We start from the raw sequence: 15,289 nt of genomic DNA, 5'->3' as shown, positions 1-15,289 counted from the left end.
GTACCAAATAATTCGATTTAATTTTCAGACCTATAAATAGACCACATTTGTAAAAGTCCAAGTCTTGCAAGTGGAGAAAATAGAGAATAAGGTAGGGGAAACAAGTGGAAATTCCAATAAGGTCAAAAAAAAGACCATAAATGGAAAATTACATTTCCATAATATTTATCATATTTATTACAACTACTACTATTAATGCAACCGTCTGTCCACCCAATATTTCAACCCTATGGTGAGTAAGACTTCATCTACTTTCGTACCACTATCTTTTTAATTAATTGCATCTCTTAATTACAATTAAGATATATTTAATTAACTTTTAATATCTTAATATTTGAATTATTAGAATTTTATTGAAGATGATTGACAGTAGAGGGACTCAAATAATTATGCAAATTCCCATATAATAAAAATGCACCAAAAATTGCATTAGAGTTTGCACCTCTTTTTTTTTTTTTTCTCTTTTTCTTCCTAACATATATTAGTTGTGGTACGTCGTTTTTATAGGAATATAATAAATAATTTTTTTATACTTTTTTACATATATTATAAATAAGAATAACATAAATAAATAAATATATATTTAAAAAAAATAATTTATCAATTAATATAAAATTTGAAAAGTTGAATATGTTCGTTAATGTATTAGTTGAAAGGCATTTTTAACTTAAAAAAAATTGGTGCACGGTGTTATTAAATGTTGTATGTGAGTGTGGAGGATTTTTTTTTTTTTTTATATTAGTATAGATATTAAAAAATATCAAATAAAAGATATTTCGTTGATCGACAATTTATTTAAAAAAAAAGAAAAAAGAAAAGAAAATAGAAGAGTGGTCCATTTAAATGGTGATAATGGGCTGCGGGCCTTGTTGGGCCAATGCCAGAGATAGAGTGGCAGTTGAGTTCATAATTGAATTGACCCGACCCGTCCTTTTCCGAATTTGGCTCCAATCCAACTTTGAGTCTATTTAAAGATTAAAACTCACCTAAAAGTATGATAACACTAAAAGTTTTTAAATCATTATAAATATTTGATTTTCTTCAATATACTAAACTACCAAAATACCAAATCAAATATTCAATTATGTGAAATAATTTTATTAATGTCTTTTAAAACCTTATTGACAATAACTCGAACTTTTAGAAAAGCTCCGAAGGTCTCACATTGAATCGACGTCGTTGTGATCAATCTTTTAAGATCCATAAAAGCCTTGACATATACGAATCGTTGTACTGATTAAGTCGTTCTAACATCGATGACGCACTTGACATTGTAAATTAGGATTTTCTCTTAAAATACCGATCCTCCTACAATTAAGTACAACTTTTGCTACCTTATTTTTCAGTATTCTCTTTAGAATCTGTTGAACATTGGGTCGGATCTATGGACTCATAACACAATATATATCCATATTTGAGATTGAGATTGAGTCTCCCAAATACATGTTGGGATGAGGACTCATCTAGGATATATCCTGTTTGAAATAGAGTTTGTAGTCTTTCAAATATATATTGAGATATAGACTCATCTTAGGAATATTTTAACTCTGACATAATTTTAACCCTGTGTATATTTTGCAAGCATATCCATGGAACTTAAGAAATAGTGAGCGATATATACTCATTGCATGCAGAGTAAGAGCAGGAGGAGTATGACCATTTACAAATGCAACAGACGTAACTTGTAGTTATACATGTTGGAAAAATTCTTATCCAAATTATATTTAGTCGAATCAAATTAATCATAAAAAAAAAAAAAATGAGATCCACTTGCTATATAATTAGCCACTGTATATCAATTAAATAATAAATATATTTTACTTGTAATATAATTGATTCAAATCTAGTCTAATTCGATTTAAGTTAAAATTTTAGCAACATGTTGCATGGCAATCTTCTTCTAAAACCGAATAGGCAGATAGATACAAATATGCTTGCATCCAACACCATGAAATTCAATATATATTTATCTCTATGATCCTATTAATCATTCAATAAAAGTTAATTTTTTCATACACAATATCATTATTATTTTATATTAACAGTTTGGTGGTGTCTGAAGTAATTTGCAAAAATATAGCAACTCAAAAAGATTGGAAACAAGGAGCAAGAAAGTATTAATAAACATTGGTGAAGGGAGAAAGAGAAAAGTAGAAATGTGTCTTGTCCTTTCCAAGACAAAATCATATCAATCTGCCTAACATAACATATTACATTATATGATGTTTTCTTCCATGTTTTCACTCAGGCAAATTCTGCAAAAACACACACTCAATCACCAAATATTCATACAACTACTGTAATTAGATTCATCCCAATCCGCAACAACACTGTAACAACTGAGGCAAAAAAATTGGAAAAAAAAAAAGGAGGAAATATTTCTTGGAGTGATGATCTCTTGATTCCCACCTGATTCTTGAACTGGATTTTCCTACCTTAATTTATACTACTGAAAATTTGGACCCGGTGTGTAAATAGCAAGATCAGGCCATCCGGTGCTGCCGCCGCTCCAACAGCCGGTGTCGCCGCCGCTGCCACCACCCTGGATGTTCAGGAATCCATCAGCATTACTGCTACTGCCACTCTCCAAGACTTGTGGATCCACGTTCTGACCCGAACCCGGGTCCCCAAAATGGTCGGTTACCTGCAGGCTTGACCCGTTGGGCCCTAGCCCTTCAAGGAAATTACCGAACTGCCCCCCACTTGACCCCAACAGCGAGCTGAAGCTCCCACCCGCCTCCAGCAAATTCCCAAACTGCCCCACGAAATTCTCTCCCTTGAGAGGCAATGTCTCGGCCGTTTCACCGTTCTTGCTTCTACTGTCATCATTCTTGCTATTATTAGACGACGGTGGAGCTGATGGCGCCGCGGCAGCGGGGCGTTTGGCGGCCGCAGAGGAGGCGGAGGAGGAGGAGCTGCGCTTGGCGTTCTTCCTGGAGCCACCGCCGACGGGGATGTTCCTGAGAGCGCCGCCTTTGGTCCAGTACCTTCTGCAGCTCTTGCAGAAGTGGCGGGGCTGAGAGAGGTTGTAGTTGTTGTAGTAGCAAAACTTGGTGTTTGTGGAATCACACCTGGGGCATTTCAAGTGTTCCTGCTCCGGGAATTGTGGCAGCGGCTGCTGAACTTGCGCTTTGATCTGTGAATACAGAGACGGGTCTTGCATTTCTTACAAGAAGAATCAAATCTTTGAGAAATATCCTGATGTGGGCTTGTTGGAGAATTGACGATGATCCAAACTTGATGGCTAAACCAAAGAAAAGATTGATTTCTGGGATTGAAATTGATATTGAAATGGGTTGGCTTTATTGTTTACCTAATATTGGAGAAGTAGGGTTTGAGGGGAAGGATGAGAAATGAGCGAGATGGATCTGCAAAAGGGGTTTGTGGCGAAAAGGGAAGTTATGGAAGAAGAAAAGACGAAGATATTTTCAGAATAGATCAAAATTTCATAGTTGAGAAGAAAACAAGCAGCTTATTACATAAGCAAAAGGATGATCAAGGGTTTAAGGCTGTTGTGTTCATCAACCTCAGAAAACAAGAAGATGGATTCGATGTTTGGTTTGTTGCTGATGAATGGATGAAAATTAAGGGATTTCAAGAAATATTGGGAAGGTGTGAAAGAAAGAAGGAAGAGAGAATTTCTTTTGTGTTTCTATGTTGATGTGAATGATCTCTGCAACTACGCGTGAGGGCGAGGACCAGACATCATCATATATATATACATACATATATATATAGAGAGAGATAGAGAGAACTTGCTCTCTCTCTCTCTCAGACACACACAGTAAGAGGGGAGTGATGGATGGATGCTTGATAGTGAGCACACACAGTGTGAAGTTGGTAATGTTGAATGTTGGGCTAAGGCTCGACTCTTGAGTGAGTGATGAGCAGAGCTGCTATGGCGTGTGTGTGTGTGTGAGGGACCATTTAGAATAATTATGTGATTAATTAAGTGATTATTAAGAGTGATTAATTAAACATCAACAACAGCGCCGCATGTCTCTCAATTCCCTCTCCTTATTTCCATCTTATTCCTAACCTTAAATTAACTCTTCACAACATTCCTATACTTTCTCTATTACAACATTACCTCCTTTTTTTATTACATCCAATTAATGTATTATTAATTATTTAATTTATTAAAATTTTATGTAATTATTATTTTTAAATTCATCATATCAAAGATAACAAATGTAAGAATATTCCGACAACTCTAATATATTTTATGATTTAAGCAAAATTGACTTGACAATTTCTTTTAAATTTATTAAAGTTATGAATTTTTAAATACAATGTCAGAGAATATATATATTGTTTTTACATAATTAAGCTCTAAAATGAAATAGTATTGCAATGTATTTGAATTACATATGGTTGTGAATATTTATTTATAATTATGTAGTTAAGGGTTGAAGCCGAGAAAAGAGGGGTGAGCCGAGCCGAGCCGAGCCGAGGTGAGGTGGAAAGGGAGACTGCGTGCTAACGAAGCAGATGAAATAGTGATGGAGAGATGAAGAAAATAAGATAAGTGAAATCGTAGTTTTGGGTGGATTCCGATGCCCGTCATCAAATGGGCCCATTTCAGTTCTCAGGCCCAACACATGGCACTACCCCCCATCATCACCTCCTCTCTTTTCTTTAAAAAAAGAAAATGAAAATACCCTCAATTACGATTTTATTGAAATTTATTATAATTATAAATATTTAAAAATTATGAAATTTTTTATAAAAAATAAATAATTATTTAATAAATATATTTTATAATGAGTTATCATAAGAGAATATTTTTGTAAATGATTGTTAAATTTAATAAAATTTTTATAATTTTTTAAATAATTATAATTATAACGAGTTTGTGTGGAATGTACCTCAAAGTTAATTATTAATTTCTTGTTGTTTTGTTTTTGGGTTACACCCAAGAAGTTGTTTTCAAAGTATGACGTCAAGTGTTTAATATGAAGAATCTAGAGATAGATCTAATTTTTTTTTTCTAAATTTGATTTCGTCATAACCTAATTGTTTGAATATAATATTAGAGTCCAAGAAAATAAAGTTTTGAAATGTATTTATAGATTCGCAAGTTAATTGTGTTGCATTGAGAAGATGAATGATTTAAATGTGTTGGTTTGAGGGTGCAATTAGAGAGATTGAATTATTTGCATGAGTGAGTTTCAATCTCTTAAAGGGAGGAGAAGGCAACTAGTTAGATCAAAACCAAGTCCAATACCACCATACTTACATGTTTGTTTGGCTAAGCATCATATAAACTATAAGAGCTTGTAAGATGTTGAATCTTATTTAAAAAAAAAAAAAAAGTGTTTGAATAAAATAAAATGTTAGAACATCTTATAAGCTTATTCTTAAATCACATCACCCTAACAGGGATGTTTATGCTAATTGAAACTAGTTGGTTAAAGATGTAAGCCTAATTTTTTTATTGATATATCTCCTAGACGACAAGTCTAAACGAGTGGATAAATACTATCCTTAAAAATAGACATCCTTGAAATTTTGAGAATATCTCATCTTTCCCAGATCGACTCCTCAATATCTCATCATTTGCTCTTATAAATAAGTCCATCGGTAACTAAGCTCACACAACAAATCTACTCATTTTTCTCTCCTTCCATACACATTTTCAACATTCTTCTCCACATTTGGTCCATCTTCGAGTTAAATGATTTATCTATACAATATCACATTTTATACTTAAAGTTCCCTTATTTATTCCGTCAAGTCTTTATTTATTTAAACATTAGAGTGCTAACTCCTATTTTACAAATCAACTCTATAATAATCAAAAAGATCGTTCGACCCATATGACAATACTAGACTCCGGTACACATCACACGCTAAACTTGTACTTGAGGTGCAAACCCAACTTTTTGTGTGGTTTGCCAATTTGGGTCCTTCTTCAATGATTCTTTTTTAGATCAAATTCCACCAATACCACATTTTCATAAAAGCTATACTTTGTATGTTTTATTTTCACCCCATTATGTTTCATCTAATTACGTATTATAGCTATTAAATAATTTTTAATTAACTATAAAAATGAAATTAATTTAAAATTTTTGATTGCAATCTGCATTCATATAATCAATTATGAATTAATTCTCTGGAGGAAGGCAAAAAAAAAAAGAAGAAGATAAATTACAAAATTGTACACTTAAATACCATAATCACCTTTCAAAATTAGTATTCAAAATCAATTATTTCTTAATCAATTATATAACGGGAGGGTGGGTAGCAAAGTATGTGAGAAAAGAATAGCATGTTTTTTGCGAGAAGAATGGAAATGGTGTAGGACCAAACAAATAAGTTGTTGGTCTCAAGACAAGTATTTCGACGTGGTGGGTTTGGTAATGTTTAAAATAGAACAAACATCTCACCACTTTAACTCCATTCGCTATTTTCTCTTTTCATGCAAATCTGATGCTTAAAATAGAAACTACAGCTATGTCTGCATCTCCCAACCTTAATTCAGAAGAAAACTGCACTATTTCTCTAAAATATAAAATCATACATACCAAAAAACTAATACTAAAATTTTTCTAACTAAACAACAAATATCACCTCCATTACTCGAACTAAATTCATCATGCAAAGGAGAAAAATGGATCACATAAACAAAAAAATCGTGGCATTATTAATTGTGAAAAGAGAAGAAAAGGCACACGATTTCTCAGTAAAGTCAGAAGATGTTAGATTGGTTGGTCCTATGAATGATAGGGCATTAGATATAGACCAAACAAGTGTAATTTCTTCTCATTTTCTCATATAGACAACTTTTTGCTTTTCCACGAAAGTTGCATGCCACATTCGGACAGGTCAAGATTCATTTACTTTCAACTTATAAATTACTAGTTTTTGCATGTGGAGTCAATTTCTCTGCCTGTATGTATATAATGCTGTTTGGAATTTCTTTGTAAAAGTTGGAACTCAATGAGTGAAGATGAATGCGACTTCATGCAAAAATCATCTCATAAAGAAAAAAAAAAAAAAACATGAATGCGACTTCATGCAAAAATCATCTCAAAGGAAAAAAAAAAAAAAACAACATAATTTGAAATGAGCTGAAATGACATGAATTATTTTGAAGTTGAACATCTGACGGCTACTTATGTTTAAATCGTCGAAACTAGCGAGTAACAAAGAAATTAGATGTGCATGAAAAATATTGTACAAATTAATAGAACCCAAAGGTTGAATACTTTTACAAAAGAAATATAAACTGAAAATCTATAGCCAAAAAAGAGAGAAAAAGAAGAGGACCAAAATCATCATCCTACAAAAGAGAGACCCCACGGAAGTTAATAAAACTTTTTAGTAGCCTGCCCTGACCTTTCCAGGAAGATTTCAAGTAAAACTACATTTATCTTAAAAAACTAGGGACAATATAAGACATCTTCAGATTTTGTTTGTAGACAACTGCAAAACACTTTCCTTCCTTCTGGCTTCTACCCAACATTGTAAGGTCAATAGAGCCCGCGTCCCTTTGCGTCTTTCACTTTGAGGAGAGGTAAAAAAATAAACGAAATGTTGAGGGGTGAAGCTGAAAAAGGCGAAAAAGGGATGTCATCAGCACAGGTACAAGGACAGGCTGCTCCGTTGTGAATTCTACGCTACCCATGCCACATCAGGGACGCTGTCGCTCGAAGCCTGTGCTACAGATTCACGAGGCACTCGGATGTGAGAAAATGAAGAGCCTCAATTCCCTGAAAGGAGCATTCTCGAAAAGCAACCCAAAAATGTTTACCGAGTTCCAGAAACTGACATTTTTATGCATAGTACATGTACAAGCTATTTGCAGCAGCACAAGCAATAGAGTTTTCAGAGGGGTGCCAGGCCAGATGGAGCAGCTTTGTAGTGAAATCAAATGAATTGCCATTTGCATCTACTCCTGGACTTTCGGCACCTGCAAGATAGGAAAATTAGCGAAATGTCAAGTGAACCGTGTATGAGATTTTATACTAAAAGAACGTTCAGATGAAGAGACAATGCAAGAGAGAAGGTACCTCGTCGGACAACACGAGTGATGCTGCTGCTCAGGGATCTGGAGGGCCTTGAAGGGGTCTGGACCTGTCTCCTGAAAAAGGAGATTAAGTGGTGTTAGAAATAAGCAACATGGATATTATTAGTCAACGTAATACCACTGTGCCAAACTCAATCTGATAAAAGTACCTCATTGGATTTTTGCTTGCTTCCAGAGTAGTCGCCTCGGTACTGCCCGGAGCACAACCAAATACACGGAACAAATTGCTGAAATTACATAAAGTTTTGCAGTATTTTATCAGACTTTTGAAGATGAGAAAAACCAAACAACAAAACTGAAAAGAATAATTTGAGAATACCTATAAGAACCAGTTGCCACTCGAAGACCATCACCACTCAGGCAGCATTCAAATTTATCAAATATGGAATCATTTTCATACAAGTCACATAGCTGGACATTGTTGAAAAACAATTCAATCAGCTTAACAACATTTATTGAAAAATCTATGGACAGATAGGTCCTCGAGCAGTAGTTCACCTTTGGTCTCAAATACTCGTGAACCTGGAAGGTAGCCACTGGACCAGAATCCATATTAATATCCCATAACTGAAACCAATCAATATCCATCAGTGAAAAATCCAAAGATAGAATTGAATCACTGTATGCAAATGCCTCCATATTGCAATACCAATGCAGATATCTACTTCAGACCAGAAAGCAGACAACAGAAGACTTCCTGCTACCAATTAGTGAAATAGTTAAATGGAACAGTAAAGACAATTTCCTATTCCACAGACAAGATAACACAATCCTTAGTCTTAGATGACACTTCCACAAGTCAAAACTGTTAGCAACTAGTTTTCATCAATTTGATCATGAATAACTTTTTAGAGTAACAAAACCATCTTCTAATACTGCAACACTATAGTCAGAGACACCTTCTACTGCCTTCAGCATGCATGCTTTATCAACAAAAACAATGCTACATGCAATCACTATTACCTGCTAAATTGAAGTTCCACAAACACAAATCCAAAATAAGAACCACAAACATTTCAACGAATTGAAGCCTTATAAGCAAACAACACTTATTCCAGACATTGAAGATGTTAACCTTAAGGGTCATGTAATCACGACTCAGAATATGTCTGCCATCCTTTGCAAACTTAATATCTGATATTGAAGCAATTATCTCAGTGAAAAATGATCTTGAGCCAGGTGCTTCCTGTTCCTCAAATCTGTTTATGAAGGGAGCATGAGTGTCTCATCAGTAAAGAGCACACTTCTAATCAAGGAATATCAAAGTTAGAGATAAGGTTCTGGCAAACAGACAACATAGGGATCTCATAGCCATCTACAGTTTGACATCCCAATCCGAACATCATTGAAGCAACCAAACGATGCAAAGCATATCATCAGGAGCCTGAAATAAAAACGGATACCAAGAAACTTACAGTTTAGAATGTGAATCACACAATGCTGATTGCCGCAAGTCAATGAGACGAATAGATCCTTTGGAACTACTATATGCTAACATATTGCAATGAGTAGGATGAAACTCCGCTGATGTTATCACCTCTGCACGAGAAACAATTAGAGAAGTTAGCTCTGGGGTTTTATGATGATTAGACACGCCTTTTCAACATGGTGATCCCACTCCCTCCACCTTTTATCCAATGAGAGAAGATAAAATGAACTTTCCAGCAAATCTAAGTGGTTCAGTTGCTTTTGCAACAGATAGTATATCATGAAACAAAACGAAAGAACTGCAATAGCCTCAAAGTAATGACACAAGTCACTTTCCAATTTGCATTTCAAAAGAACATAATAATCGTCTAACACCATAAGAAGGGTAAGAAAAACACCAGGGTTGACGGGGACTTCGAAGATCTATCCACAAGGAACAAAATTAGAAAAAGATAAAAGCCAGAATACACAATGAAATTAACTTACCAGTAAGATCCTCCATGTTCGCTGGCTTCACATCAACGATATTGAAACTTTGATTGCTTATTTCCAAGTTCCAAAGATTTATTCGTAGATCATCAGCTGATATAAATGTTTCACCATCACTGCACAGCATTATGAATAGGAATTAACTCTAAAACTCAACAAATCAAATTACAAGAAAGGAATGGCACAAAGATGACCACGATTCATAATACAATTTTAGTTGCTGATATGCATCAATAGCATATAGCAAATAGAGGGGAAGAAAAGGAAATACTGAATCAAAACTGGGCCCTTGAGTTTCTATAGACAGATAACTGAAAAGTTGAACTCACAGTGAAAACCCCTGCATGAAGAAACCTTGAAGGGCATAAAGCAATTGGAACTCATAACAAGTTAAAACAAAATGGATCTTCACCTGTTATTTGAGATAGAGTTGATATGGTAATCATGTGCATGCGCATATACTCTCCTACATCTTGCGACAAGACTGGTCTCACTGCTTGTGACCTAAAGATTTTGTAACCAAGTGTTACAGGGAAAACAATGAGTAAAGAACACCAACACCACATACATCCCAAGCTAAAGAACCCATGAATGCCTATATATTTTCAAGACCATGCATATTTGAGAATATTTATATCAATTAAGTTCCATGGAGGAAAATTGATCAGATATGAGAAAGGCATAGTCGAATAAAGAAACAGATATCCAAGAAGAGCAAAAAGTACAAGTAAACAAAATGAGTTCACATGTCCAAGATGGACCAAACAAAAGCAGTTTTCACTTTCCAAACTTCTTGGCACCACGGTCAAAGAAGAAACATTGTTTAAAGACTTCTATTTCTAGTAGCTTAGTTAAGTACAACTACCACTGGTAATCGTAGTGAGGGGATGCCCCCAGGTGGAAAAGACAGGTCATTGCTCAAACAGTTGTAGCCACCATTAGCAAGGCACTGCTTAGAACTGGAGGAAACACTGGAACTTGCAACGCTACCATTTCCAGCAGCTTTAGATGGGTCTACATTCATTTCAGAAATTTTCTTGACTTTCTTCTCTTGGACCTGTTTAAAATTACCATTAGAACCACATGAAGGGAAAAAATTATACACATTAGAGAACAAAAATGATTAGTTTATCAGCATATTCTTGTTGTGAATGTATAATGTATCTCTAGTGGGGTATGATTACTTGGAAAAGGTACCATGTTTTTTCTTCCCAATTCAGAAGAGACCTCCCAACATCATCAAAACCTATAATATGATTGCAATTCTCCCCGAGAGTTTAAACACTCTCCAACTAAACACAAACAAAATTAAAGGGAGAACGTAATCAATCAAGCTAAACATAGGTATAAATTAGACGCATACATGAAAAGGAAAATATAAGCATTTAAGGTAGTTCATAATGCTCTAAAGCTTAAAAGCTCCACCAGTAAAGGCCCTTCATAAAGATCCCAAAGGCAACGGAAAATAATTTAGCCCAAAAATAAAGAACATATGCATTAAAAAGTACGAAGATCAGATCTTCAGAACAAAAAATCAAAGATTTGAATAAGATGATTGCAATGCTTATTATCACAATGAACGATCATGAACTAAGATTAATTACAGAATTATATTCTCCTTCTACAACAATACAAAATGTGATTCGGGATCTCACCTTCCAATACTTAATGGTTTTGTCATTAGTAGACAGAAGAAAGAGGGCACCATTAGCTGCCTGGCACCACCGAATTTTGTTGATTTTTTCCTCAATCTCCAAACTTTTGAGATAATCAAACTGAAGAAGAAAGATGTCAAGCAATCATTACAACAACTAAAACCTTCTGGAGACAAAAAATATTTAAGGAATAGATGCTTTTCAGCAACTTGTCCATTTAAAAAGTAAACCTCACTGTTAAATCAGAGGTCATAAATTTGAAACAATAATTATTTCTAAATACCATCGGACACAACCCATAATAGGAGACGAATTGAGATTGGGAATAAATACCTCAGGTTCGTGGCTCTGAAATTCAGTTTTGTAACGGAACTCTGGATGTCGACTAACTGGGTAGTCCATCCTCTCTAAATCTCTGCGACTTCCAGCATGCTGCAAAGTAAATTTGCGACAGCATAAAAGTTAATATAGATAACTACGTCAGCATAAAATAAAACTTTTATGTCAGAGAAACCTCACCTCTTTTGTATCGGTCCTTTCAAATAACACCACCCTTCCACCACGATCACCCGTGGCCAAATGGTCGCCAGTTTTATCAAACTCAATAGCGGAGATAATATCAACTGCAAAGAAAGAAAGAGTGAAAAGTGTAAAATCTCATTCATGTACCACATCTTCCAAATCTCAATCTGTAAAAGTAAGATTTGCAACATAGCCATCTAATGATAGCACGGTATTGGAGGAATCAATGGCAAAAAAGCAAATCAGCATGCAATAAGAGACAAAAGCAGGTATTTTTCAATTGTTCTAATCTACCAAAAATTTTGGCATAAATTGACGCAGAATTCACACTAATTCACACATATTTCATGAATTCGAGACCAACTTGGACCCTCTCTTAGCCAAAACAGTGAAAACACTTGTCTGTCAATCGTAGGATACTTGAGAAAGTTCATAGATTATCATCATTTGGATTTCTGGAATTGGTACAGAAATACCAACAGAAAAGCAGTTAAATTAGAAAAGCACAAAGGAATAAAGACATGCGCAAAAGTTTCAGTATTGTATCATTTCAAGTTCATTTTCTTGTCACCAGTGAGAATCTACTTTTGCATGAAAGAGAACTGGAAGTGGCAGCAATCCCACTAAGGTAAATAAACTACCTCCATTCAGTCGGTGGTTTTAACACCACCCTACTATGGTTACACGTTCACTCTCTCGCCCTTTCTCCTCCCATCCCCACCCCCACACCCCCACCCCAGAAAAAGAAACAAAGAAAAACTCAGAAGAGAGTGAACGCGACCATTTGAACCCACTCAAGGTTTAAATACACAATCATAACTGAGACAAGTTTGTCGCCAGACCTAATTTGTGTAACGCAGTTGACAGAAATTAAATCATGCTACCACCGTCAGTAAATGCAATAATAGACAAAAAGGAGCAATTTCTATTTTGCTTGAAACCCCTCCTTTATACTCCACACTCTTTTTGTCTATCTTTCCAACTTATGTAAAGCCGACATATGAGCATTTCTGGCGCTGGCAGTACATACACTACAAAAATGTGTCACTTTTTAAATCTCTCCAATTTCATTATTAGCAAATTTCAGCTAACACTTGTAAAGTCCCGCAAAGATTCTGACTTCATGGAAGCCACAGGTCATCGAGTACAAAAGGAGTTAGCCGAAAGCTCCAATCAAGTATGTCACAGTGCTACCTCCAATAATCGTGTAACGGCATTGGTTGACCAAACAACCTCACGCCAGCAATGCAACAACATTGGACAGCCAGCATATATCCAAACACAGAAGGTTGGTTATAGATATAATTAGAACTATACCCCCAATTGCTGCATGCAGAGAGTTAGGAAGAGAAATCCACTTTGCCACAACAGAAAACTTGATGCTTGCAGTTCAAAACATAATCTTACATCTTCATAAGTCCAGACTCGAGAATCGAGAAAAAGAACAAGTTCAAAAACACAGTAAACAAAACCACAAAGATTCAAACCCACAACTAATAAAACACTCTTTTGGAGAAGAAAAAAGAAGGTGCAGGCGGCAAGGAAAACCATAAAAACTAACATTGAACTCAATTCACTCCATTCCGACTACTATATTCAAATCATGGATTGAAACTGACATGCAGATCAGACACTGAAATCCCCGATCAATTCACATCAATCTCTACTAAATCAAGCAATTCACGATCCAAAAACAGATCAAATCCACAGAAACCCAAACCCTAACCACGAGATCCAAACCCAACAAAAACAAATTATTTTCTCATTCATGAAATTCATTGTCTTACCTTCTTGTACTTCTTCCCCGGCCGTCCGCTCGCCAAAGACCTGAGAGAATTTCCACTCGAGCGGCGTAGGTGGACCCGCCGCAGCTGATGCCACCTCTCCACCGTCACCACCGTTCATTATTCTCGACAATCGGGCAAAAACACACAATCCAAGCAACAGCAAAAAACAGGAATAACAACAATCGGAAAAGAACAAGTGATTCTGCCTTTCCCCCCTTCCCTACCTTTCACTTCATTGAAAAAAAAAAGCGATTTAGGTTTAGGAATTGAAAGAAGATCGGAGCAGCAGCGGAATGTTGGATTCAGATTCAACCATTTTTCCAGTGTGTGTATATATACAACATCGATTAGTACAAAAAAGAAAATGAGGATTCAGATTTTCTCTCTCTATGTATAGATATATCGATGTGTATGTATAGAGAGTAGGAAAACTTTTTTTCCTCTCCTTACTATTTTTTTTTTCTCCCCTTTCCTTCCTCTCAAGTGTGTATCAAACCGTTCTTATTTCTTTTCACCAAAGCACTGTTTCTCTCTCTCTCTCTCTCTCTCTCTCTCTCTCTCTCTCCTGCTCTCTATCAATAATACAATAATATACTCAGCCCTTCATTTTCTCTCTCTATCTCTCTTTCGTATATATATATTTTTTATGGCTTGCTAATCTCACCCACCCTACTATACAACAATATCAAAATCTTTGACCTCAAACTATGTGATTTTTCTTTTTAGATAAAGTTTATCTGAGTTTTAAGGCCATGTTTGTGATGGGGAAGTCGAGGGACTTGGAAAGGAAAATAAGATCAAAGATAAAATATAATGGTTCTTCTTAAATTTATCATAATTAAAATTATTTTGTTATTATTTAAAAATTTTCAAATACCTCCATAGTATTTGATTCAGGGGTCGAAAATGGCAATCTCGCTTAAGTTCAGCGACTCGAGCTCAATATGTGTTACCCAAATAAGTATATGATCCCTGATAAAATAGAAGCTCAAGAGGCTAGTTGAGAGATTTTCAATTAGAATCCTCTGATATTTAAGTCAGCTCAAATCAAAATGAAAGTATCGAAGTATTGAATATGGTAGAAATTAATGAAATGTATCTTACCACAAATACTGTGGAAATAATGTATTTATGAGACCATATATCCGTACTTGTCTGGTTTACGTGGCACTATCTCAAATCATAAATTATCAGAAGATCTACGGTTTAGATCTCGGGTTGCTTGAGGGTATTTTGCCATTGTACGAGAGTGATTTATCTCTTTCCTTCAATAGACACGGCACATCTCTATCAATTTTAGTGATCGTCTACAATACACTCTTATGACAGTCCATTGTAGGCAGATATTTATTAGACGATTTTTAATCTCATGA

At 35.2% G+C, this 15,289-nt stretch overlaps 2 protein-coding genes across 5 annotated transcripts; both read right to left on the bottom strand.

Moving 5' to 3' along the window:
* LOC105157727 (dof zinc finger protein DOF3.1-like) lies at positions 2,132 to 3,945 on the bottom strand. The gene has a single exon (XM_011074179.2). It carries the CDS (start codon positions 3,161 to 3,163, stop codon positions 2,447 to 2,449), a length of 717 nt encoding a protein of 238 aa, XP_011072481.1. The 5' UTR covers positions 3,164 to 3,945; the 3' UTR covers positions 2,132 to 2,446.
* On the bottom strand, positions 7,150 to 14,471 carry LOC105157725 (serine/threonine protein phosphatase 2A 55 kDa regulatory subunit B beta isoform). 4 transcript variants are annotated; one of them, XM_020692667.1, is made up of 15 exons: positions 13,917 to 14,471; positions 12,127 to 12,230; positions 11,941 to 12,039; positions 11,608 to 11,727; positions 10,815 to 11,009; positions 10,365 to 10,456; positions 9,950 to 10,068; positions 9,451 to 9,574; positions 9,111 to 9,234; positions 8,534 to 8,602; positions 8,355 to 8,446; positions 8,185 to 8,262; positions 8,019 to 8,089; positions 7,760 to 7,918; positions 7,150 to 7,662 (listed from the first exon to the last, which is right to left on the bottom strand). In XM_020692667.1, the coding sequence occupies exons 1-14, from the start codon at positions 14,032 to 14,034 to the stop codon at positions 7,782 to 7,784; spliced, it is 1,542 nt and encodes a 513-aa protein (XP_020548326.1). In that variant the 5' UTR covers positions 14,035 to 14,471; the 3' UTR covers positions 7,150 to 7,662; positions 7,760 to 7,781. The 4 variants fall into 4 exon arrangements, with proteins under 4 accessions (XP_020548326.1, XP_020548325.1, XP_020548324.1 ...); XM_020692666.1 differs by having other exon boundaries at positions 7,778 to 7,918; XM_020692665.1 differs by having other exon boundaries at positions 7,150 to 7,918.

The sequence above is a fragment of the Sesamum indicum genome, linkage group LG3 (assembly GCF_000512975.1).
Source record: "Sesamum indicum cultivar Zhongzhi No. 13 linkage group LG3, S_indicum_v1.0, whole genome shotgun sequence".
NCBI lineage: Eukaryota > Viridiplantae > Streptophyta > Magnoliopsida > Lamiales > Pedaliaceae > Sesamum > Sesamum indicum.
Note: the sequence above shows the minus strand (reverse complement) of the source record. Positions and strands in the feature narration are given on the sequence as shown.

Bases quoted from the DNA above. Each gene is read 5' to 3' on its own strand.
- LOC105157725 (XM_020692665.1), bottom strand. From the start codon at position 14,034: ATGAACGGTGGTGACGGTGGAGAGGTGGCATCAGCTGCGGCGGGTCCA. The intron at 12,040-12,126 runs GTGAGGTTTCTC...TTTACTTTGCAG, and splicing joins AAAGGACCGATACAAAAGAG to CATGCTGGAAGTCGCAGAGA. The intron at 8,090-8,184 runs GTACTTTTATCA...CTCCTTTTTCAG, and splicing joins GCAAGCAAAAATCCAATGAG to GAGACAGGTCCAGACCCCTT.
- LOC105157727 (XM_011074179.2), bottom strand. From the start codon at position 3,163: ATGCAAGACCCGTCTCTGTATTCACAGATCAAAGCGCAAGTTCAGCAG.